We start from the raw sequence: 27,683 nt of genomic DNA, 5'->3' as shown, positions 1-27,683 counted from the left end.
GGAATCTGTTTTAGAGTGAACCCTGTAGTGCGCGTTACTTGTGTTTGTGAGCAGGGAAGAATATGTGTACACTTATACTCATTTCAATGTTGCTGGACTAAGAAAACGGTCTCAGTTATCAGTATAATATAGGTTAGAAATTGCTGTAATATGTGAATATCTGTTTTATGTTAAGTGCAAAATTAATTGTATGTAGGCCTACTTAAACCATATGTGGATGGTATGGATTGCAAGTCAGCACGGAACAAGTCCACGCAGAATTAGATTACTGTTAAGAGTCATTGTTCCACTTCCATATTCGGACATGGAGGAGAAATGACCAGTAAGTTTTGCCAGGAAGTCCTTTATTCAAGGAAAGGAGATTTTTTTTTACTGGCGTAAGTCTAAGACACGGAAATCCCAGCTTCCCTCCCGAAATAAGTCATACTATAGATTATTAATCCTCTAACCTCCATCATCCTTAGCTAGTTTGGAACCTCGAACTTTGGGACTATCGACAGACATGGTAATCTTTAAACCGTACATTTTATAAATTAAATTAGATATTATGTTATTATTTAGAATATAAAAATGACTTTTTTCATGCTTTGCAGGATACTTATTTCCTCTTTTAAATAAGCGATTTTAATGTAATGGAGGTTCGATGTCCATAGTAATCAAAAACCGAACAAATGAATGACAATGAAATGTTCGCTGTATTAGTGGAATATTTAATGGTGTTTACAGTGGCGTTATTGTGTGCATAACAGAGTTTAATGAGGTTTTTTGTTATTTTTGTTTTGCAGAAAGCCTCCGGGAGTATTTCAGTAAATACGGAGAGATCACGGAAGTGATGGTGATGAAGGACCCCACCACCCGACGGTCAAGGTGAGTAATGGATGTGGTCTCGTCGATAGGGTCGCCCGCCTACGGATTGGAGTGTGGAAACATGGACGCTACTGCGCTCCACTCTATATTCGGATAGCTAATTTATCACTGCACTAAATTTTTGGTTTTTCTGAATCGGGCGACAAATGTTGACTTCTCCCTGATTAAATCCCTCTGAACTATGTTTTCATTGAACTCTAAACTCTGTTGTGATTGTGCAGTGGGGGAGTTTGTGATTCAAAAGCTTCACGCCCAAACATTTGATAGAGTCGGGCTTCATTATATCTTTTTGCGTGCTTTTATTCGATAAAAATTCTCCGTTAAAATGTAGATTAACTTTGATTTTACTTTGCGTTATTTCTGTAGGCATTAGGTCCGTTTTTTTATCTTCAGGGGATTTCCATTAGGCCTACTGGTACCTGGTAGTATACTGTAGGACTATATTCATTAAAATAGGGGTCATGTATACTGCATAGTACGTGAAGAAATGTTAGTTAGTGTATATTTAGTAACTATTTTCTGTACAATAACATCATTTTTTTTTACAAAAAGTGCTAAGCATATTTATGAATATTACATTTCATTTCTTCCATTATATTATATAGGCCTACGCGATACTTAATTTCAAAATAGATTTTACGAGGAATAATATTTAACAGGATATCATTTTAGGCGCACATGGAAATTTTAAAAATATTAAAATTTATTTTACGCATGAATTTATAATCGTGACACCTAATTTTAAAGGTATTAGGATTTATGTGAAGTAATGTTTAGTGACATCTTTTTATGTAAGTGCTACTAATTTTTATAAATCGAACTTCATTTACTATGTTCAATAAAATTGTATTCCAGGCAATTCACTTTAAAATTATTGGAATTTATATAGGCATATGATAATATGTACAGTATAACACCATGCTATTATTTTATGTAAGTGCTAAGAATTTTACTCATATAGCATTTCGTTTTCTCCATTAAATTCTATTCACGTTATTTCGGCAAAAATAATTGAGTCAAAATGGGGTAATATGTAACGAAAGATAGGCCTACTCGTTATCTTGTCAATGTAAATAAATTTTATAAATATAAATTAATGATCACATTTAAATTGTATTCGCAATATTTCATTAAAAATAATTTGGGTTTATATGGAGGAAATATTTAAAGATGCTAGTTTTCTTCAGAAGTGCTAAACATTTTGATGAACTTATTTCTTTGCACAAAATTTCAATAATGAATATCTTTGAAGGAATTTATGAAAGTAATTAGTGTTACAATATGAAAGATTTTTAATTAAAACGCGAACAGAATATGAAAACGTTTGTGTTCACAAAGAAATTGGATGTACAGTATTAATTCAGTTAAGTTATTTAAGTTGCATATCCGCCCTATTGTTCTTCAACATACGATTACTTAATTTTATTGTATCCTGCTGTGAGAATTTCCACTAAGTTTGAAGGAATATTTCAAGTATGTCGTAAAATTCAGTGTTTCAGTTCCTCGATTGCCGAAGGATGATTTAAAAATACAGAGTGGAAGTGAAATAGCCTTGCAGATTTTCAGAGCGATTAGCTCATGTTGTATATAACAAAATACTATAATATCGTATTGGTGGAAAGTTTAAATTTTTTTCAGAATTCCCCCCCCCCCCGCCCCAAATGTTTAACAATTTCTTATTCGGTAACTATTGCGACTAGGATCGTGATTTTTGTCCATATCGATAACAAATCGAACAAAGAATAATTTATTCCTCTGGTGTATTTCAATCATGCACGGTTTTCGTGTAAATCTAATTTTAAAAACCCCTAAATTCAAACCATTGCACTAAGCGAACGCGTGGGAAGATCTTGGCAACTTGGCAGCTTGACAGCTTACGTACGAAGACTGACCGAGTTCGTTGACCTCTTACATCTGTATACGAGTAGAGTGTTTTAGCGACGATGTTGCCGTACTGTGAAACTTTAAACTTAATTTTCTAATTAACCGTGCATTTAATCACAAAACATAATATAGGTTTTCTATTCATTTACATGTATCCTATTGTCTCTTTCAATCTGCAAGACTATTTCACTTCCACCCTATATAAAGTAGTACCAAAATAAAAAAAAAATATGGTGGTTGTTATCCGGATGAAACGCTGGCCAGAGATAGAGGAAATAACTGCTTATAAGATCGCAACTGTTTTCCATTAAAGGCTGGTCCACAATAAACCGGGAACGGAAACAACGAGAACGAGAACGGAAAAATGGTTAAAGTATATATATTTACATGTAAGCATTCACAGTTAATGAGAAGCTTACCAGAACCCGGGAACGAATGTTGGTTAACTTTTAACTTTGCCGTTCTCATTTCCGATCACAGTCCACTAGATTCATTATGTTGTCATCAAAAAGCTATTTGGTCGTCGTTCATTTTGTAGCAGGGAGGCCGTGACATAATTTTTCATCCATTGCTTGTAACTAACCCAGAAATTCAATTGAATCTTTCAATTTATGCTACGTTTATATATGTGACCAGACTATAAGTGTCATACAAAGTCTAGAAAAGAGGTTCATAATAATCGGAATTCAACAATGATATTTATACTTCAATGCTATATCAATCTTTGTAAATGGAATGTTGTTTTGGTATAAATAATTCAACTTGGTTTAAGCAATTAAAAAGGTTCTGACTTTCGGAAGCTCTATAGGCCTATTTGAGTATTTCGGAAACGATAGACGGACGTGAATTGTGACAACCAGAAAATAAAACTAGCCTCTTTCCAATATAATCCGACGGGGCACTTGTATACATCTGTGTTTCTATCGCAGTAGAACGTTAAGAAAATAAACAACTACAGCGTTCCGAGAAGGGAAGTTTTAATCTGCGAGTTATGACCGCATTACCTTATGCACAGCAGCAGATCCTTCAGTTTGGAGGTTTCCTTTTTATGCCAAGACGATAGCTCTCGCTACGCCCTCACAGCCGTAATTGACGTACAAGTTTAAGTGGCAATCAGGGGAACTTAATGGGTTTATGGGTATTCTAAATTCTAATTACAGTAGGCGGACAGCTACGGGCCGACTTCTCTGCTACTTTTTTAAGTCACTCGTAACGAGTAAATTGTTTATTTATTGTCATGAGCTAATGCCCCTTCGTTGGGCACTACTGGGAATATGTTCAAACTGGTGACTGTGAACCACTGTCGGTTCAGTTGATACCAAATACCTTACTAATACCGAACAGCTAGCAGTTTTGCGTGCGAACGGCGCAGGTGCTGCTACCTAGGCGGGAGGGTGTGCTGAAACCCGCGAAGCAAGCTGTAATCTACTACAATGTAGATTGTTGCTGGGCTAGTAAATAGTTTTATTAATTAGTACTGTGTTAAAATGTCAGGGTGTATATATGTGCGGTTTGTAACTGCTACAATTACAGCATTACAAACTGCTCCAAATCGTACTTTCCATTTCCGAGGGGTCATAAAACGTGAGTCAACAACATTCTTTAGTAAGCCTAATGCCTCGGTTCTATGTTGATAGAACAATAAACATTAGCTTTTTTTATTTAGGCCTAATAAATGAATAGAAGTTAAAATGGATTGGAGATTTTAAGGTTTTAGCAAATTTACATTTATTGTTGTCTGCATGCCTTTACTACAGATCACTACCAATTTTATTTTGTCAGCAATGGGTATATAAAGTGTTATTGTAAATTCATTCTTAATGTCAGAATTAATTTTGTCTCACTAAAGCAAAGGAAAAGTATATATCGGTAACAATTAATTAGGGCCTACAGAAAATAATACTAAGTATGCAATATTTCTTATATAAAGCTTTGATATAAAATAATAATGTTATTAAATATTATTCAACATTTCTTAAGTGTCTCATACATTATTCCATATTAGTACCTCACGTTTTAAACAATAGTCTGATTGCCGCTATGTTAATATTTGTATTTGTGGTCGTAATACCATACCTCTCGGCTAGATGTCAGCTCCGCAACATTTCGCACTTTCGTCAATGCTGCTAGTATACAGCTGTCCGGTATTATTATAGTAGGCCTAAAGTATTTGTTGATACTTCGTAGATATTTCAGTATATGAGACGACAACTTTTCATAGTGATTGTTTTCAGGAAATGGTTTTATATTTTTAGTAGTATTAAAATAAGATTTCAAATTTTAATTACCTTGAGTGTAATATTAGGTCTACATATGACCAACCAAGTGATCAAGAAACTAAATTCTCCAGATTTTTACAGCTCCTGGGAACAATGAAACGAACTCTAATGAAAAGAGTCCGGCAGAAAACAATACCCAAATGTTATAAAACAATTGTTCACATATGGAGCCGAAAATTGGGTACTGACCAAGCAACAACTTAGAAGAACAGAGGCGGCGGATGTGAGATTATTAAGACCTCTTGCTGGTTACAGATTGAAAGATCAGAATAGAAATACCTAGTGAAATTCGTGAAGAGTTACAAATACAAAGTCTTCTTGACTTCATAGACTCTTCTAGACAGCAGTCGTACCAACATCTGATGGGAATGGACATAAACCGCACTCCTGTACAGATGTTCCTATATCAGCCAGTCTGTAGAAGGGATCTTGACAGTCCCAGAAAGAGATGGAGAGAACAGTTCTGATTTCCTGGAAATGGAACAGGCCTAAAGACCTAAACCATGATGTATTTGATGATTTTTAATATTTAATAGTATGTTAAGACTTAATATCTCAACATAATCGAAATATAGACGATTCCATGTGTTGTCCTCGGTGGTCTACCAGTCAAACTCGATGGATGGCGATTGACTTTAAGCTAGTAGAAATTCTTAGCGGAACTCCTTCGGAAGGCTGTGAACGTGAAACATTGACAGCCTACTTATTCGCACTTACTTCGCAATGGAATTGACATTGATTACTGCACTCAGTGCAATAATCAACTCTAAATTTACTAAAAAAAATCACACAATATGTTTTAACTTTCAGTGTACTGAAAAACACACACACATTGTATTACTAATTGATACACTCCTTTCATTTACATAAATTAAGACCAGATGTCAGATTTCGTAAAAAATTTACACTGATAATTTCCAATCCTTGATTATTAACGTGCACACTTCCCTTCTGACGACGAATATTCCAAGGTATTTTCTCTTTGTTTTCTACAGATGCCTCAACATAACCTTCAGCAATAGTATTAGATATCCAACATGGTTTGTAGATTATTTCCTGAATTAGTCAACAATGATGCAGAAGGCATTCTAAAACAGTGTCCAGTATATGAATGAGGATTTGTCAGTTTTAGAAATTCAGCAGTATTCTTAGGTATTTTCACAAACTTATCACCAACAGGCTATCTGGTACATTTACCGTTTCTGTAATCCACAAACAACCGATGATGATGATGATGATGATGATGATGATGATGATGATGATGATGATCGCGATTTGGGCGAAGCTGAATATATTTTCGGACAGTTGTTAACATATTCATGCCGTCAACGTCACCACATGATACAAAAAAATTCCTTGCAATCTTAGTTTTAGTAGTTGGTAACAAAAACAGGTCCATTGTTATTCGTCTGTCACATTTTCCACCAGCAGATTTATCAGTTCATCCCTTCTATTGTACAAACTCTAGCTAATCCAATAATTAGTGCCACCTTTATCAATAAAGGTAGTAAAAATGTTATATTTTTCCCCTCTATATGTAGTGCCTTCTCTTTTTAGAATTGCAATAAAATTTTCGTATTTATTAATGACGTTTGTTTTCATGGACATCACAAAAGAGACGAAGGTTTATAAGATTTAGAAAAATATATAAAAAAGAAAACTTAACAAAGCCTTCTTATTTGTAATAGCCTATTACCTTCACTTATAGGCTCACACCAATTCATAACACTCGATTTTCCTGGTGAAAGTTTGAAATAGCCTTTGAAGCTGCTTCTTCAATATCTGATGGAAAGCTTTCTTTAGAATCACTCATTTCAGCGAAAGAATGAATGTTTTTGACTTGCAGCTAGGCCTAAGTCAAATTGTAAACTTTATATTAAACATTATTTGGTTGCCATGGCAATTAATGACTAGCTATGATCAATGGATTTTAAGGTTTAGCTTACATTGAATGGTGATACTTTTATTTAAAAGTAATTACTATAAATTACAATTCCTAATACCAGTAACATATGTCTTGATAACAATTTAGTAGAAGAAGTTAAGTCAATTTATTTAATTATTTTGGTTATTCACTTAGTTACACAAATGATGCAAACATTCCGAACGAAATTATAAATTTATAAAAGCACTCGGCACAATAAATTCAGCAATAAGGCCATCTTTAATACAAAAGTTTACTAGAATCAAAATGTATAAAACTCTAGCCCGACCTATCTTATCTAATGGTAACGAAGCATGGACCGTCAGAAAATGAGACGCCTGTAGAATTACTGCAGCAAAAATGAGGTTTATGAGACGGACTGCTGGTTACTCAAAATGGGACCTTAAAAAGAATAGAGAAATCTTTAAAAACCAGAAATAGAGCCAGTGTTAGAGTACGTTGGAAAACTGAGGAAAAACTGGAGCGGCCATGTTAAAAGAATGAATAGAGGAACAATTCTCAAGGAGATACTGCGGTATCATACCATAGGGAAGAGATCTGTTGGACGTTCGGCTAAAAGATGGCATGGGACCGTAACAGACCACTTGGTCTAAAATGCTTGATTGGAAGATGATTATGATAATAAATTACAATTTAAAAGGATAAATATTAAGCGATCGTGGATAAAATATTGTATGCAACTAGAGGGATGTGCATTATTATTGCTCCCGTTTTATTAAAGTCGGCTAACGCCTCGTTCTTCAAAAACACACTCGAGCGATATTAATGCACTTATCACACTAGTTGCATAAACTATTATTTAAAATATAAACCTACGTGGCCATTTTATACAACAGTTTTCCTCTCGCAGGAGAACCTTGAGAAAACAACTTACGATTTGTGGTAGGTTGGAACTCCTTTCTGAATTAATTGGAAACTTGACAGTTTCTTAAACCAGAATTAATAAAATAAATAGTAAATAGCAAAATGCGGATTTATTTTTCTCCATTTTTACACAGGGCAAAAACAACTTTTAAATGGGTAGCCTAGTCAGTTTCACATAGAGCTACATACATATTCCAAGATCTCATTAATACTAATAAATCGCCATCTATAAAAATTGAATGCAGGTTCTTATTTACTCTGTGGGCCCGGGTTCGATCCCCAGCTTATCCCCGATTTATAATTTGTGTTGAGCCAGCCCTGGTCCAGGCAACACGGATTTTCTCCGGGAGCTCCGGTTTCCTTGTGGAATCGTAACAAATTATCTCATCGTGGATGTAGCGTAGACCAGCCTTCCTATGACGCAGCTGGGCAATGACTCGTCTTTAAATTACTGTACAAAACTAGCGTCATCATATGGGTGAATGATGAACAGTCAAATACCCGTCATTAGTAAACAAAACAAAAAAGAAAAAAAGAAAGAGAAACCTCTGTAATTTTTGTTATGCATTTTTCTAGTGGCAGGCTTTAGTATGATGTTTATTTACCCTAGTTGACTCCTTCTTAGAATTAGAAAATTAAATCTTATTCATCGATATAAGACGTCTGGCTAAGGTTTAAAAGATTCCAGCCCAGACGGAACTATTCATAATTCACAAACTTCCTCTCACATTAAAACGCTGTGCACACCAAACAACTGGAATATCAAGTCGGGTGTTTCTAACTCACTTTTTATGTCCATGAGCATGGGGTGGTTTGAAGGTCATTCGCGTCCTACTTTGACATCTCTGCTCTACGTTAAGTCAAAGGAAGCTCGAGTATTCCAGCATTGATAATCTGAATGTGGCAATATTATAGCAGCAGTAATGTTCAGTGGCTCTAAACCACGCTATCTATCCGTTTATTAAATTATTTGTGGCCCATGTTTGTGTGGGCGCCTTTGCAAATATTGATATTCTGTACCCGGTTATTGCGCCTGGACTTCAGTCATACCTACGCATTGTTTCCCATAGTGTGTTCATATCTCTTGTTTCAGTATTAAGTTTAAATATGGCCGTTTATTCTGAATACTTTCAATCCATGAAAGTGAAAAAAGTCTATCATCGATTTATTAAAATTAGACATGGCCCCTAATATATCGTAGGTTTTCGAATCCTAAAGAGATTTTAGTCGATTTTGGTCATTTTTCAACCTATACTAGGCAGAAACGCATTGGGAATCTCGTGACATGACATGGATACATTATAGACTAAGTTATGATTTAAGGATAAAGTTGTAGGCAACAGCATTAAGGATTTAAATACCCTTAACTACAGGATAAATTGATCCGATATGTAGGGAACGTTAAAACCGTCAGAATGATGCAATAAATCTTTAAATACAAAGAAAACAATTATTTCCTCTGAAAATATTTCTGTCGCGTTTTAATGGAGTCGAAACCGATTCGCTTAAGCGTATGTGCCAGGAAAATAAATGATAACGATGACGATGGCGACGGCGACGAATATTGTTTTGATTGTAATGAGAAATGCTTGAAATATTTTGTCTTACCACTCCAAGGTTTACGTATCTTTCTTTTCCTTTGCGACATAAACAGTCTCATTTTAAAATAAACACACTGTATATTACGGACAGCGAGTGCATTGTAATTGTCTAAAATTCTTTCCACTAAAATTTACACATTACAGCTGTAATAATTTGTACTCTGTTGTCTCCGAGTGCCAGGTTGTTTCTTTATATATTTTTTTCATTGCACAGTTGTCCAAGTGTCAGAAATATTGCTGTATTAAAGTATCGTACGAAAAGGTTTATTGTGACGTAAAAATTACGTTCAATAGTTGAGCATCTTTTTGTGCTTGGTCTTTAGTGAACATACGATTCCCGTATTTTACGATGTGCTGAGCTGTTATACTTTAGGAACTAGTTAAAACAGCGCTAGTAAACACTTTCAAGTCGTCATAGCAACGCTGTGTGTCGGCAAGTGTAAACGAAAACTTTGAACGACAGAATACACAGTCTGTTACTTTGTGTCATATGTAAACTGTTTTGAGACTCATTTTCAAAATTACAGAGACGTTAAAGGAGGAAAATGATGCAGTAATGGGGTCTGCTGTTTTCCACGTTCTCCATCTTCTCACCCCCCCCCCCCACTACTTTTTAAACGAAATTAACTACTCTGTTTTCATTATTTTGACAAGAACACAAAGAAGATAAGATAGGTCATTATAGTTCCTTAATAATTGAGTTGTGTTAGTTTTTCGGTATTATAGTTTTCAGTATATTATTTCATTCATCGTGATAAAAAGAATAAAACTTATTCATCATACATTTCTGGTGCTTTTGGAGTGATGTAGTTATAGTAGTAGCAGCAGCATTTTTATTTAATGACGCTATCATCTGCAGGGGTATAATATACGTATACTTTCAAAAGGAAGATATAAATATAAAATTATAGAAGTTTAAAAAAATGTGTGGAACCATAAGAAGAAACTTAAGAAACAAAACGCGATAAGATACTCGACTTAAGTTCTATAAGATTATGGCAGTTCCCATAATGTATGGCAGTGCAAATTGGACTCTTATCTGAACTGATAAAAGGAAGAAAGAAGCAACAGATACGAGATTTTTGAGATCAGCTGCAGGCTATACTCTTATGGAACAGAAAAGAAATACAGAGATAAGAGAATAATTAAATATATTTTTAAATTGGTTGATAAAATAGAAACACAAACATAAAATTGGTGGGAACACTTATTGAGAACGACAGGTGACAGAATTATCAAAATACTTTTTAACTACACGCCAATAGAATTTAGAATACAAGGAGGACCAGTTACTAGATGGAAGGCCCAATTCTCTTGAAGTCGGAAGAGGTCTAAGAGGCCTAAGGTCATTCAGTCTTGAGCGAAAAATATGACAAATTTTGCCTGGAGTTCTCTATCATGAGTAGATTTATTTTTCGTGCTATTTATCTGTGACACAGCTGTATTTCCTTTACGGAGAAAGTAATTTAATATTTCCAGACATGGTCTTGTTTGATTGAACTCGAGGAACCTCTGACGTAAAGACTAGCATAGTATTGTACGGGACTCGCCTCACTCGCCCTGAGAAGAATGCAAAAGGAATTAATCAATATGTGGCTACTTGAAACCACGACCCTATCCGCCATCTTCCGAACTGATGATGTTCACAGTAAAAGCTTCATAAAAACATTAACGAATCACTATATTTGTATTAGTCCTGCGGTAGCTAAATGGTCAGACCTTTAGCTTGTCACCACCTATTATCAGTTCCACTACATCACCATTCTCAGCGTTCCCAGAGCCGGTGAGCTCAGTCTCACATTGTAACTACAGAATCGTGGACGACAGCATGGTGATCAGCTGATTGAAATGCGACTCTGAACATATTTTGTTGGGTGACATTATTGTGAATATGAAAGAAATGACGCGATAATTGAAGGTTTAATTTTGTATTCATGCAAAAACTATGAACGCTATAATAATAAAGCGTAAAAATAATTTTATGCAATTTCAAATCGACAAAAACAACTTAATTTTAAACACGGACTATATTTTTTAAAAAGATAGTATTAGCAGTTGAGCTGTAATTTTATATATAGGCCTATCATGTAAGAAAGCATTAAGTTTCATTATGTACATTATCCTCCATCATTATCATCATCATCGTCATCATAATTATCATCTTCATCTTCGTCATCACCATCAGTCTCCTTCCCTTTGTGTTCTTTTGAGCGTTATGAAACAACAATAGTAATTCATAAAATTGGATCTATACGACTGTATAGACAACATGATGCAATGATGGAAAGTCGATTTAATAGACTACGGGGTAAATCATAATGATGACATGTACATTACTTATGAAATGAACAAAAATCTTAGTGTTTTTATGGATATCAAACCCGGATCCGCTTGATTTGTAGCGTACGACTGGTCAAAGTGAATGATATACCAAACTGATGTATTTATCAAATTACTAAACCAATTGTTTCCTTCCATGGTGCGAACAGCCCACGTCCGTATGCCTTAGCAAAGGTAAACGATCATACAAATAGAACGGAGGTATTGTGTGGTTAGCACGATGATTCTCCAGCCGTTACAGGTGGTTTCTGTAACTAGATTTCGCTACCTATCGTAGCTCTCCAAATTCTTCACGATACTGGATGAGCACCGATCCCATACACTGACTGAAATTTCATGAAACAATCCTTCCCCGTGAGGACTCCAACCAGCGCGGGTTCCGTAACGCATACCAAGGGAAGATGCCTTAGACCACGACACTACGGCGCGGGACAAACCAATTCTTTAGTCGGTTATATTTTTTGGACTGAAATAGAAATAGGCCCCTAATATTTTGTGTGTACTAGACAAATTTTGTGTACTAGTATTAGTATTAGAAAAAATATTCCATGAAATGTGTAGAAAGTTTTCTTACGTCTCTTATCGTTGTGTATTTATACGTATAATACTAGAATAAGTTTCTATTGTTATTAAATTTTGACATATCTTAAATTCCGACTAAAGTTATGTATTGTCATTGACTCAATGGTGCTGTTGATGCTTCTTTTATCTTAAAAAATCAGGATAGGCATTGTGTATGGTTGATAGTTTCGAACAATCATTTCACATCCCTCTTCAGTAGTTGAACGAAGGCATTGTTAACACAGTAATTACTATGTTCTTGTACTTATTATGTACATGCATTTCCTTTCTCGAAATTTTGATGACACTAAAACGAAAGTGTGCGTAGTAATATCTTTTCATGTTGTCAGCATGGTACACTGGCATTCAAAGATATCTGACCTCAAATTTTCTGATCGTGTAAGCAAATTTTCTAACCACGGGATAAGTCAGAACCAAAGATATAACAAATTGGCGAACTTTGAAATAGTTCCGCTAGTTCTCAATAGGTGACCCTATTATTGAGACGGGTAAAAAATATTTGGGAAAATGTTGATGTAGATTAAGATATACATCGACTCTTAGGATAAAAAAAATCCACAATTTTTTCCTTAATGTCTTAAATTTTGGTGACATGATTATTGGGAGTATGCTAAACAAGTTATATAATTCAAACTTGAACATTGAATTTGGGGGCCGAAAGAATTTTTTTTTGGAAAAAAAAGTTAATATAAATTTTGACCGACCAAACTCCATCAGAAATTGACCTATGGTAAAACTTCTTTCGCCAAAATGATCCCCTATGTATGGAGAATGTTGCATACTAAAATTATTTATTTATCTTGAACCATTCAAAAGATATGCCACATTATATAGATCTAATATTATATAATATGTATTTTTGTATATTTTTGTGATAAAATAATTATAACTGATTGAAAATAATTTTAGTTTACAACATGTAAACATGTAGCTATTTTAAGCTTTAATGTGGTACTATATCAATGAAGTCTTTTGTCCAATTATTATTAGAAGCCTACTTTTTGTCCGTTGGAAAGATAATAAATATCGTAAAATGTGAAATGTTTCTGTTTTAGACACTGAAGATGGCGTAAGGTATAGAAAGTACATTGCGCTTATATTATAAATGCCCAAATAATTATGAAATGATTGAGGTAATGGGTACAAGTTATATATTTTTTTTAAACTGGAAGAAATCTGACATTTCTAGAGTCGATGTATACCTTAAGTATAAATTGTCATCATAATTCAGTTTCAGCAGTTCCCGCTGAATCTAGCGCTTTTAAAATCATTAGAGGAGGATGAAATTTTTTATTTTATCATACGGGTATATTTGTGTAGGCTACTATTGGCGACACTGACTGTTATCTTCGCCATCTATTCATAGAAGTTATAACAGAAGAAGCTACACTTAAACAAACAAATTATCGATCACTGTCGATTAGTAGGGATCAGGTATCTTTGAACTCCAGTGTACAAAGTCAAAGTATATACATATTTTTTTTCAGATGGGAAATAACTTTCTACACTTCATTCAGGTATCGAACTAGGTCCACTGGATTTGTAGTGAAAAACGCTACGATCTGAGTTCTAGACGAAGCCATGATGTACGCTAATAATTCCGAAACATTTAAAACATGTTTAATGAACTGGAGAGTTGATGAGGTGTCGTAGTCCAGTACACAATTCCATTCAACCAGTGTGAATACCGCTGTGGAGGAAGCCGGCGCATAAGGGCAGGTCAGTTGCTAGGCAATTAGCAGACACCTGCAGGTGAATATGATGGCGCCATGGAGAAGTCGCGTTAATGAGTGCGATATTCGGGACCTTGTGGCTCGTTTAGTTACTAATCAGTGAAACGACTCTAATAGACGAGTTTAAACATCTACCACTTCAGGTGGACGATCGCTTTTATAGTGACGAAGTGCTATAATGCAGAAAATCTACTTCTACGTATTACTCAACCAATATCTCAATGCTTCACCCGCTAGTAGATCGTATCAAGTTCTTTATTTTATATCATTTTAGAGTCTCTATACCTATTATCATTTTGACTGCCGATTTTACCAAACATGATTAAGATAACTCCGCAAATGTCAAAAGTTTAGCTATTGTTAAAGAGCTTAAATCATTTAATACACATTAGTAATCTCTGAAATTCGTTAATACTAGATCAAATGGCATGTCATCAGTCTGTTGACTCGTCACATTCAGTAAGTACTGCGATTTTGGTAATCTTGAATATCTGGTAGAAATAAAGTGTATTTCTGTAACAAATTTGTTAAGCTTACACCATTTTTAAACAATAATAATAATAGTAATAATAATAATAATAATAATAATAATAATAATAATAATACTTTATTACCAGAACAAAGATATATATATATATATATATATATATATATATATATATATATATATATTCCTTTTTTATATAAAACCCTCTAGCACCCCCAGGAAGAGTAAGTTACATACTCGTGCTCATGGGGCATTCCACATAATGTTAAGACATTTTATTAAATAACAGAGTGTAGCATATATATATATTTTTTTTTTTTTTTTTGCTGAGGTGTTATTCTTAAACTGTCCAGAAAATATGACCTGAATTTCCTTTCCCAAAAATAAACTGTAGCCTATATTATATGCTCAATAATAATAAATTATCATTACCGAATTACCTTTCAAAATACGTCGTTTATTTAAAAAAATACATAAAATAAAGAACACTTATAATGGCCTGTTAATGTAAGTGGATCACACAACATTCAGAAACAGTTTTATTCGAACCAATATTTGTTTATTGTCAAAATTATCTTCCAAACTTGTATTAGCAAACTGATGGTGGGTTGCAAGAACGCATTGAAAGACGCGTTGCAAGAAACATCTTTAGTGTTAATGGTCCGTTAAAGGTTTCACTAACTTAGAGATCAGATATCCCTTCTACAATAATATTTATTTCTTCGTTAGACAGACATCTTACGTACTTTCGTGTGTTGTCGAGTAGCTGATCTATTTTGATTTATCATATTCAAGTATGTGATATTTTTTGTATAAACACAATATTAAAATCATATGTAGGCCTATATACATGCGTTTCATTAGTTATTTAATTATTTATTTGTTTATTTATTGTCTATTTATCATTTATTTATTATTTATTTACTTAGTCTATTTATTTTTATTAATTCATTCATTATTCATTCTTTGATGTATTTTTATTTATCTATTTATTTATGTATTCAATTATTCATTTATTTTTATTCATTGAATTTTATTTATCAATTTATTTATATATTTATTTATTCTTCATTCATTTATTTATTATTAATGTATTTATTTACTCTTCATTCGTTTATTCGTTATTTATTCATTCATTGAATATTAATTTATTTAATTATTTATTTATTTTTCGAGCATCAAAGTTATTAATAGTTCCTCTATTATAATCTGTAATTCATCGTCTAATGAGGAGGTGATAAATTAATACTTGTGTTTGTTATGTATGTTTATATTTGTATCACAATGTACAAGATTACCGATATTCTATTTAAAAGAAATTGTAGTATTATTGTAATGTTCGTAAGTTTATATTTCAGAAGATGAATCCGAAATTAAAAGAATATAGTTCAGGAGGCGAGACCTGGCATGTGAGTTGCGCGAGGAGGGGAATGTTAGGCGGCCACTGCCATTAAATCAATGGATAAAATCCGTGACTCCACTGGGAACCGAATCCACGAACTTCTGGCTTTACAGTGTTATGCTTTAATTGCAACGCTACAGTGTGCCCCTTTCTACTACCACCACCATCACTACTACTAGGCCGCCTACTACTACTACTACTACTACTACTACTACTACTACTACTACTGCTGCTGCTACTACTACTACTACTACTACTACTACTACTGCTGCTACTACTACTACTACTACTACGTACCAGAAATCCAACCTGGGTCTTCTGAATTTGTTACTGGAAAAGATAACACTTGAACCAGCAGCAGATAATAATAATAATAATAATAATAATAATAATAATAATAATAATAATAATAATAATGTACACGTAAATAAATATTGCTGTGAGACTTGTATTCAGTTGTGATTCGATTACTAGAATCATCCGGATAGGAAGACAAACTAGGAAAATAAGAATATTACCGCAGTAGAGGTATTCTTCAGTTCGGCGGACACGCAACACATGTTAATCACGCCGCCTTGTTTTTCGAGTTAGTGGAGCAAAGTGCTAACCATCTCCCGAGACTGATGGTGTTGCATCACAACAGCGCGATGCTGCTCGTGACAACTGAGAGGAGATCGACTAATCGAAGACGAGGGCGAGGGCCAGTTAATCACTCCCCGCGACGTCTTGCTCCTCGAATTAGCAGTGTCGCCCGGAATTACTGGCGCTTAAGGAGGCATTCCTGTGCTTATAAAACACAGACATTATCGGAGGAATCCGTCTTTCGGTTGTTGTACAGTTACGAGTTTCTTTGTTTCCATGAGACCTATTATTAATGCTGAAAGTAATAATAATAATAATAAATAATAATAATAATAATAATAATAATAATAATAATAATAATAATAATAATATGTCGATAATAAGTAGCTGTATAATATTAAATATAAGGAAGAACATAGAGAAATAAAAACGAAATAATGTAGAAGAGATAAAGCATAAGAAAAAATATAAAGAAATGCGAAAGATAGAATAAATATATGGTAGTTAATAATTTAATTATTCATTAATGAATGCTTGGAAAAAAACAAAGTAAGAAACGAAAAACGAAGAGATCAGTATAGCTGAAAATGAAGTGTTGAAGATGATGATGGTACAACAAAATGTGTTTATAATGTAGCTAATAGCTGCAAGGAAAAAATATTTATAATCCTATCTACGAGTAAATAAATAATATTGAAAACTTGAAAAAAGAGGGACTGTGTGAAGGAAAATTGTAAATATTAATATGACTCCCACCTTTACAGACAGTCGTCATTAGTAGCATTAGGGATATCATTCCTGCGTACTTGCCGCCTTTATCCCCAAGAAAATACCTCTGGTACTCCTTTCTGTTAAATGCTGAGTAAGTCCCAAGGCCATAGTGCTGCCGTAAGGATTGGATCAGTAGTGAAAAGCCATGAATCCATCAAGAATCGAAGCTGCGACCTTCCGGCTTGCAGCCCAACTTCTTAACCGATGATAATAATAATAATAATAATAATAATAATAATAATAATAATAATAATATCTTAACAATATATGACGTAACCACTTTGCAACGGCCCCATCAACTAGGATTTTTGCAATTTTTCTAGGTTTTTCATGAAGATGAAGGTAGATCGAATCTTCAAAACGTCATGATTTCTTTTAGATTTTTTTTTCCAGTATTGGGGTAGATTAAGTCTAATCTATTTTTTCTTATAATTCCTTCCAGACCTTAGAAACTTACTGTTATTTTTTTCGAACTCCTTAGAAATTAAACAAGTATTACCTTATTATTAAATTTAATAATAATAATAATAATAATAATAATAATAATAATAATATTTATTCATTCTGATGAAGTTAAGGCCATGAGGTCTTTTCTTCCACTTAGCCAGAAACAAAAGAAGCTGAGACAATTTTACAGACTAATATTTAAAGAACACTAATAAAAATTTATAGGCTAGAAGTTACATTCAATGAATATGCAAGCGGTAAGTGAACCAATATTACAAATTACGAATAACAAATTCAAGTGTAAATTATAGCTATACAACACAATGGAAAATTACATATATACACACACAAAGGAAAATTAAACATGAATACTGGTCACGTGTTTAAACAATTTACTTTTAAATTGCAATATCGTTCGACATTTCCTCAGGGAGCTGGGTAGGGAGTTCTAGAAACGAATTGCTGATTCTGTAAAAGAGGAAGAATAGTGAGCTGTTTTATGGCAAGGCATAGATAATAAAGGGTCATTTTTATAACGAGTACCCAGGCTGTGATAAGAGGATAAGAAATTAAAACGCACCGAGAGATAGTTAGGCGAAGAAGTATTGATGATGCGATATAGGAAAATTAGTGAATGGATATATGCTTATCTTCGGTCCTGTAATCTTAACCATTGGAGCGTTTCAAGGGAAGGTGTAATGTGGTTGTATTTGCGGATGTTGCAAATGAAACGTATGCAGGCATTATGAACGCGCTGCAATCTTTGGGCTAAGTTAGAATTTAAATCTGTTAGTAGAATGTCGCATATGGAGTATTGTTGCCTAAATTTATATACGTTTTGGATTATTTTGGATAGGGATGAATACAGCCCAAGCGCTTCAGTTTATGTTTTGTAAATTGTAAGGCGTGCTGAAAATTTAGTATGAAAGTCTGTTCTAATGTACAATTAGACTGATTGAACAAAGTTCGGAAAGAAATTTGGATATGGATCTTATGGGAGTAAGAACCAAATTGTATATTTATAAATGGCTTTAATCCTTCGCATCGGAACGTCTGCTGAATAACTCAGTGTCCGCTCTACCTCTTCCAAGAACCGGTACCTCGAGGGGAACAGAATTCCTCGTGACTTGACGATCGACTGAGCAACAACAATTAGCAGAGATGTCAGCAAACAACAAAACACGACCATTACTCACCACGGTGACATGAAATTTTTACTTCGTCCTTCATTAGTTGTATCCGACTGAAAGCTGCTGGATTCCGCCTTTTATTACAAGCATTAAGCAGTCATAAGGGACGTTTGCCGTGTCGATCTAAATTCTAACTTGCTCCTCTACCTTCCAAATTGAATATAGGAATGAGCGTTGTCGTTAATTTATACTCCCCTCTGTTCCAAAATATGGTATTGAAATTTGTAACTAATTCTGTTCCAAAATATGGTATACATTTGTTAAAGTTCTCAGTAATATAATGTAACTTTAATACATCTTCTAGATATTTATTTGATAAATTAACATAAGAAAATCATAAATATTAGGTACATTTTATTCTGTGTGATGTCAAATCAATAAAATAAAAAAACAAACTCTTTTTTGAGAGAGGCCAATTAAAATAAAAATTGAACTTAATTACAACCCGTTTTTGTACGACTGGAGCAACAGTAACAAATATAAATGGCACTCGGGAGGAAATTAAACGCAGAATAAATGTGGGAAATGCCTGTTATTATTCGGTTGAGAAGCTTTCCTTATCTAGTCTGCTGTCAAAAAATCTGAAAGTTAGAATTTATAAAACAGTTATATTACCGGTTGTTCTAAATTAGCGATGTCAGACAGGGACTAAACGGAGCGGAGCGCTCCACTAGACTGGTTGCGTGCTCCGGTGTTTCCACAGACATAAGCAAGTTCAAGCTCCGATCTAGCTCCACAACCGGTATTGGAGCTTACAACTCTGACACTACTGTTCTAAATGGCTGTAAAACTTGGACTCTCACTTTGAGAGAGGAGCAGAGATTAAGGGTGTTTGAAAATAAGGTTCTTAGGAAAATATTTGGGGCTAAGAGAGACGAAGTTACAGGAGATTGGAGAAAGTTGCACAACGCAGAACTGCACGCATTGTGTTCTTCACCTGACGTAATTAGTAACATTAAATCCAGGGCATGTAGCACGAATGGGCGAATCCGGAAATGAATCTAGAGTGTTAGTTGAGAGACCGGAGGGAAAAAGACCTTTAGGGAGGCCGAAACGTAGATGGGAGGATAATATTAAAACGGATTTGAGGGAGATGAGATATGATGATAAAGAGTGGATTAATCTTGCACAGGATAGAGACCGATTGCGGGCTTATGTGAGAGCGGCAATGAACCTGCGGATTCCTTAAAAGCCATTTGTAAGTAAGTAAATTGAGCCTTAGATGTTCTATTCTTCTATTCAGAATTGACTGGGTTGGTGTTATATTTTCTGCAACAGGAACACCACAGCAGGTGCCCATTTGATTTCTGTCCATAATGAACTATTTAAGTATTGTAGTTTGATGCAGTGCAGAAGATAAGAAACATTCACAACTGGACTGTCTGTTAATGCCTTCACCCCGAAACATTTCGTGCGCGCATGAGCAATAATAAATTTGTTTTGTTTGTAACTGTACCGTATTTTGGAACGGAGGCAGTAAAACATATTATATATGTATGGTATTTATGAAAAATTTGATACATTTTTAGGATTATTAATAGGAGTCACTAGTAGAAATTTGAGAGTATGAACACACGCCGGGAATTGCTTCATTGCTGTATATAAATAAATGTAGCTGGCACTATAATTATTATAAGTAAAGAAAGCAAAATTCCTCTCGCCCATGAATATTGGTAAACTTGCCGCACGATTTGCTAGTATGTCGGTAATAAATTAACAAATTACAAGGTTGCATTGGCGATAGTACAACGTTTATCTTTGTGAAATATCTGGGTTTTCTGAGTAATGTAACACTATACATAGAATAGAATAACTCACATGAAAGTATTATGAATTATATTTACTTATTACATTTCTAAATAAGCGTTGTCAAAACAAATTAAATATAATAATTTAATACAAGTGCATTAAGCGCCGTCAAAACTTCCACTTGGGCCTGCCGAAATTAAAATTATTGATTGGATGCTGGCGTTTCTATGAATAATTATAAATGAATTGTAAGACTCCATTTTCGAAAGTATAATTTCACCTTTCCGGAAATTCCGCATTTCAGCTTATCTTCGGTCTTGTCTGGGCAACAGAGTCGAGCTGCCATTTTTATCCAGAAATCCCCGTCACTATCTCCCCCAGAGCTGGAATATCTGCCGGTTTACGTCCGGTATTAGACTAAACCTGCAGTGAATTTGAGGATTTGGAGGGATTAAAAATAAAGCAACCCTCGGCAGCCTCTGACCATCTGTGGTTTGCGGGCCACTAGATACTATACATAGAAGTGTACTGGACAGTGGCGATATGTCCGCTGTCTGAAATTGTTCTGTATTATAAACATTAACTGTACAGAATTATATTTTTCAAATGAGAGCTGCATTCCATTAGCACAAAGTTGTAAGATGTCTGCTTTAGTATTTTTGTCGCAAACACACACACACACATATACACACACACTCACTCACACTCACACATACACACAAAATCAGCAAACAGTAACGGTCATGGCGGGAGGACTCGTAGCGTTGTCATTTATTGTCGCTCCGGCATTCCCTTCCACCAGTGTAATTTAAACTGGGCTATGGGAGGGGGGGGCAGACACATTCCATATTATCGTGTGCTAACTTGTGCGAGTAAATCCTCTTCGCATTTTGAACGCAGTCCTACCCTTCCCCCCTCCGTCCCTCTCTCACTCCAATCTACACTGGAACTCTAAATTGTGAGGAATGCTAACAATAGTTGAGTGTTGTTGTTGCCCCAATTCTCTGTTTTGTAAACTTCCTTTTTTAATATATATTTAATAGAACTATGCGCTTCCAAGTATGAAACTCGATAATTTGATCTTTGCCTCTTGTATTCTAATTATTTGTAATGAATCTTCCATTAAATAGTACAGTGTTGATTCCCACGACAGATTCTATGAGATTTACTGAGGATAAAACGATTTTGCTACAGTGTTTCTCCCAGTACTCCGGTTTCATGTGTCATTGTAATGTAGAAATTGTGTTATTCATTATCAATTTACTTCTTATTTATTTATTTAACTAGCTAGCTAGTGAGTACAAATTAAATTTATGAAACAAAAATGTTTCTAGCCACTACCGTAAGAGCCAGGCTCGTGTACGGTGTGATCTTAGCCAATAATATAACATCAAATTTACAAGGACAGTTTACTAAATACAGTGACTTAATTCAAACCAATAAATAACACACAAGAGTAAAAAAAGAAGAAAGAGAAAAAGAGAGAAAAATACATATTTGATATTAATTTACAGTCAGACAGAAGCCAGTGATATTCAATAAAAATGTAATCCTATGTAGTACGTATTCTTCGAGACGAGGCTTTGCGATTCTGCTTCATGTACAGTGTGGGATTCACCTCACCGGCCCTGGTCGGAGGAGAACATCATAGGGGAAACTGCGAGTGGGGATGTAGTGTAACTGATAAGAGGTGTTGACAGGCTAAAAGCACAGTCTAGTACATACTGTCACGAAGCTTGAGGTGATTTTTTGCATTTCTCGCGATACAATGCTTCAAGGGTTAGCAACCGAGAGTAGGCCTACTAGGAACAATAGACTGTGCCTGTATCATTTCGCATTGTCTGTGATGAGGCGATAGTAGCGACCCTAGTGGCTAGCAACTAAAGTGCAACTGTCATTGGATGCATATTCCCTACGTATTGAGCTTCGTGACTGCATATACTAGACCAGCGGTCATCAAAACATTGCACGCTCGGGCTAACGTCTCTTACCCGCGGACAAGACACAGCCCTGGCGTGCAATCGTCGCTGCTGGCGGGTATGCTGTCTCTCTATCCCTGATGCACGATGGAGGAGAGTTCCTTACCCTCCATGCACTCCACCCATTTCAGCGAGTGCTGACGACTACTGTACTAGACTATGCTAAAAGTTTGACCATTCATCTACCGCAGAGGTTAATACATGTATAGTGATTCGTTAATGTTTTTATGACGCTCATACTATAGATGTTATCATTTTGGAAGATGGCGAATAAGGGCGTGGTTTCAAGTAGCTTTGGAGTGAGTAACAGTTGATGCATTCCTTTCGCATTCTCCTCAGGGCGGTGAAGTAGGCCTATAGCTTAAAGGAAAAAGTCGCTAAAGCTTGTCTCAGTGTATACTGTGGAGTTTTAGTGGGCAAACCTATTTTTGTTTGGAACAAAAATTTTCTCAAAGTAATTCAGATTTCTTAATATTGCATTCTGTAATTGCGTCTTTTTTAATCATATAGGCCTACATTAGTCTACTGACTACTATCGCCGTCTATAATACAAGATGACGTAACACGAGTACCGGTATACAGTAATTTAGGCATTCTTGTAGGTTTTATCTTTCATAATCTTTTAGGGTGCCATTCATAGACATTTCGCAGCATGCGCTACGAGCGTACTAAGCTAGCCTCGGCTACCCACTAGTTACTTGTACAGAATTCAAATCATATCCTATCGCTAACACTAACACGAAAAACGCTGATCATCCACCGGAAGCTCGCGCTAAAAATGTCTATGAATACGGCCCTGTGACTCTTATGCCAATCGTTGACGCCTACTTAATAAACTTGTTAACATTTAATTATTTTTATTTACTTTAATGACATAGCCTAATAGATGAAATGACAATAAAATAGAAGCGAAATATTCTACGAACCATACTCGACAGCGCAAAAAGATATTAACTTTGAATCCGTAGGTAAGATGGACGTTAGAAGTCCTCGAAATGTATGGGTAGATGTCTAAATTTCTTGAGGAGAAGGAGGAGGAGGAGGATCGTTTTCGGTGGTCTATCGGTTACCATGTTAGCTTTTGGATTCGAGATTCGCGAATTGAAGCCCGGTCGAACGCGTTGGATTTTAAAAAGCGGTAAAATCATTAGCATGACATCCTCCAGGAGATAAGTAAAACTGTGGGTCCCATGTCATAGATTTACGGCACATAAATGAACCCTGTCTCTGATAGAGGGCTCTAGGCATAATTTGGCGGCTATTTCACGCTCACATATAATTCCAACCAGAATAACATCTACAGTTGAAAACATAAAATAAACTACTACTGCTACTACTACTACTACTACTACTACTACTACTACTATAATACTACTACTACTACTACTACTACTACCACCACCACCAGCACTACCATCACCATTACCATTACTTTGAGAAGAGGAGGGCGAGGATGATTGTGATGGTGATATTGATGTTGACTGCTTTTTATACATACTTAATTTTCTCTATGAGAATTCTTAATAGAGAATTAGCACAGTCTAGTATATACAGTCACGTAGCTCAATACGTAGTAAATATGCATCCGTAGATAGTTGCTAACCACTAGGGTCGCTACTATCGCCTAATTACAGACAATGCGAAATAGTACCTGCACAGTCTATTGTTCCTAGTACCCTCACAACTCAAGCTTCGTGACTGTATATACTAGACTGTGGAATTAGTCAATGTGAAAAGTGTGGGAAGACTGATGAGTTGATCACAATGATTATATTACTGTACTTCTTATTTTAGTCCGCGACAACTACGATTGATACATCGTCTTTAAACAAGTCTCCACTTCTTGCGAGGGACTTATTCTCGTCAGCCATTTACCTGTCTTCGCCCGTGTAATTGTGTACAGGCTCCATATGTGAAGATTTATTTCTCCCTACAGACGTGCTACAATGAACTGTATCACACTGAGTGCTGATCCTCTTCCCAGTCAGACTCTGGAATTTGGAACTAGTCGGGTTTGGGAATTCTTCCGATTTTCGTGATACTAGGCGTCAAATTTATACTGTAGGGCTATATCTCAGACTGTTCATGTTTAACATGTTAATAGCCATTTTGTAGCACTTCAGTGATACAATCTACAAAAATGAAATTCTTAATGAGGAATTCTCATCTTTATATCATTCAACTGACTTTGGGACCAATATTCGACTCCCTCCCTTTATGTGCTATGAGATTTGTGACGGAAAGAATTATCGTAGGAAATGTTTTCAAAGAGCCGGTTGCATAAATTGTTAATCTGAGATCGGAAAATTAAATTAACCTTCCTTGAAACTGGATTTTAGATTCTTGGTTGTATAAACACTAATATAAGACTATTTCGTCTTAAGATCATATCTAACGGGTATTTTTTCTCGGCTCAAGCTGTTTGTACTTGGTTGCACAGAAGTTAAATCATTATTTGTGATTTTTTGTTACAAACTTAATCCTTCACGACTTACGTTTCTGAATAAAATCCCTTCATCGTTATTTCTTTGGTATTGGGAGCAAGAAAATATGTAGGACATTTCGTTGTAGACACCCTGTATTTTTCGATAGGCCTATCCGTATATCTCAATGGTAATAAGCATGAACAAAAAGGTAATCATGGAGGAACAGAAGAAGGAGATAATGCATTCAGAAAATTTAAAAAAAATGAAGGAAGAGAGAGAAGGAGCGGGGGAAAATTTTTTGTTGATTGAATTTGTTGTCAAATATTAATCAGTTATAGAGAATGAGAAAAACAATAAGAGAAAGCAATAGGAGCTCTGGAAACAAATTACTGAGGGCTATAATTCCACGAAAGTAATTCCAAAGATAGCAAAGTCTGAAGTTGTACTATGAAAATACAAAGAAATCTAAAATCTGGAAACCTTAGTTTTCCCTTCTCATTTTTCTTTACTGTATACAAAAATTATTTCATATACGCTATTTCTACGTTTAGTTTTAGTAATGGCTTCTCAATAAATATTTTTCTTGTTCTTTCATTTTCTGGACAAATTAGTAGAATGTGTATCGCGTCTTCTTTTTTGTTACATAAAGGAGATGTCGTTTCCTATGTCTCCTCTTCTATTTTTTAACCTTCAAATTCTCAGTCCTCACCACGCTAGTCTCAACGTTTCTTTCTTGTTGTTAACTTCTGTATATTCTTCCTGTCCCCACATAATTTTCATTCCTTTTTAATCTCTTAATGATTTTAAACTATTTAAACTGCTAAACATTTCCTGCCTCGCTATCTCATTAGTGATCTCCATTGTAATTTTAACCCATCAAATTTATATTAATTTCAACAATTTCTTGCTATAACCAATTTATTCCTAAACTGCTTACGTTATTTTCTAACTCTTTTATGCAATTAGACTTAGTTTCAGTCGTTTGTAGAAATCTTAAACATCTTTTCATTATATAATTTTCTTCTTTCTCTACAATATAACCAAAACATTTAATTTTTCTAACTAATAGACTATTGTTCCTCTACTGTCCTTCATCCCCATTTCCAATCTGGCTGCTGTATTTGAGGCATTCCATGGGCTCCCTCAGATATATATATATTTATATTTATATTTGATTTTATACTATCTATATTTTTCATTTGTGATAAGTAATTTCCCCAGATCTCAACATTATAAAACATTCCTTTCTTGCCATATAGTCTAATGCTTTAATACAACCTACTTATTTCTTTTGCATTTATTTTTCCTTTTCTTATATCCTTCTTTTCTTCCTTTTCTTCTTTATTTTCATGCTCCTTTTCATCTTTCTCTTTTACTTTTCCGCCGTATTTTTCCTTTTCTTATATCCTTCTTTTCTTCCTTTTCTTCTTTATTTTCATGCTCCTTTTCATCTTTCTCTTTTACTTTTCCGTCGTCCTCGGTAGCGTAGTTTGTATAGCGCTGGCCTTCTATGCTCGAGGTTGCGGGTTCGATCCCGGCCGAGGTCGATGGCATTTAAGTATGTTTAAATGCGACAGGCTCATGTCAGTAGATTTACTGGCATGTAAAAGAACTCCTACGGGACAAAATTCCGACATACCGGGGACGCTGATATAACCTCTACATTTGCGAGTGTCGTTAAATAAACCATAATTTAAATTTAAACTTTCACCTTTCCTTCTTACTCCCTTTCCTTACCTTACCCTTTCCCCTTTCCTCTCCTTTCTGTCCTTTCTTCCTTCCGCCTCTTGTACTCTGTTTCCTCATTCTCACTCTCTTTTTTCCCCTCACCCTCCACCTCCTTCACTTTATTCTCTCAATCATCATCCTTTTTGTATGTTTTACCCTCCTCTTCGTCATTCCATTTTCTTCTCTGTTCCTTTTTCACTTCACTGTTAAAACGTCATCCTGTTCCAATTGTCAAATGTGTTCAAATTCCATGATGTTTCATGGGAATGTAGTTAGAGCATGAAGAGGATGCGTTCGTAAACATCTAGTGTGCAGAATGTAAAGCGTTGTGATTGCTGTGGGATGGCTCCCTCTTCCAGATTCCAAAGACTCCCCGTGAGCTGCACTATTTTGCATGCTCGTGTAGTGTTTGAATTCGATATCATCGTCATCACAGCACACATTGTTAGGCCAGCCCTTCGTTATTGCATTGAAATCGAACAAGAGTTGGTGCAGCGGGACGTCGTCGTTATTAACGCTCGTGGTAATGGCATAATTTCTTGCTTGTAATCGGTAACCCAACAACTGACCATTGTTCACTTGCTGATGACCAGACATCCTGGGTATTCCGTCCTTTCTGCTCCATCTGCAAATTGGTCCTCTTCATGCCACAAACGTGATATTTCGCTCAACGGCAATAATAGTGATTGTTTCATTGTCTTTTGTACATCCATGAAAGAAGCCCTCTCCTGTCATCTATTTAGAGTTGAAGTTGTATTTTTAGCTGTTCCATCTAATTGAAATGTTTGTTGTCATAGAAATCATTTTTTTTCCTAAACACAAAAAAC

At 35.1% G+C, this 27,683-nt stretch overlaps 1 protein-coding gene across 7 annotated transcripts in view; it reads left to right on the top strand.

Annotated features, from left to right (window-relative positions):
* Positions 1–782: 782 nt before the first annotated feature.
* Rbp6 (RNA-binding protein 6) overlaps positions 783–27,683 on the top strand; it is a 1,547,649-nt gene continuing 1,520,748 nt past the window's right edge. For 6 of the 7 annotated variants that reach the window (XM_069847734.1, XM_069847740.1, XM_069847739.1 and 3 more), the window contains exon 1: positions 789–867. In XM_069847734.1, coding sequence (XP_069703835.1) covers positions 833–867 — 35 coding nt within the window. In that variant the 5' untranslated portion in view covers positions 789–832. Of the gene's footprint in view, positions 868–27,683 lie in introns of all 7 variants that reach the window. The other variant, XM_069847737.1, reaches the window with a different exon arrangement.

The sequence above is a fragment of the Periplaneta americana genome, chromosome 15 (genome assembly GCF_040183065.1).
Source record: "Periplaneta americana isolate PAMFEO1 chromosome 15, P.americana_PAMFEO1_priV1, whole genome shotgun sequence".
Lineage (NCBI taxonomy): Eukaryota > Metazoa > Arthropoda > Insecta > Blattodea > Blattidae > Periplaneta > Periplaneta americana.
This window is presented reverse-complemented; position numbering and strand designations above follow the sequence as displayed.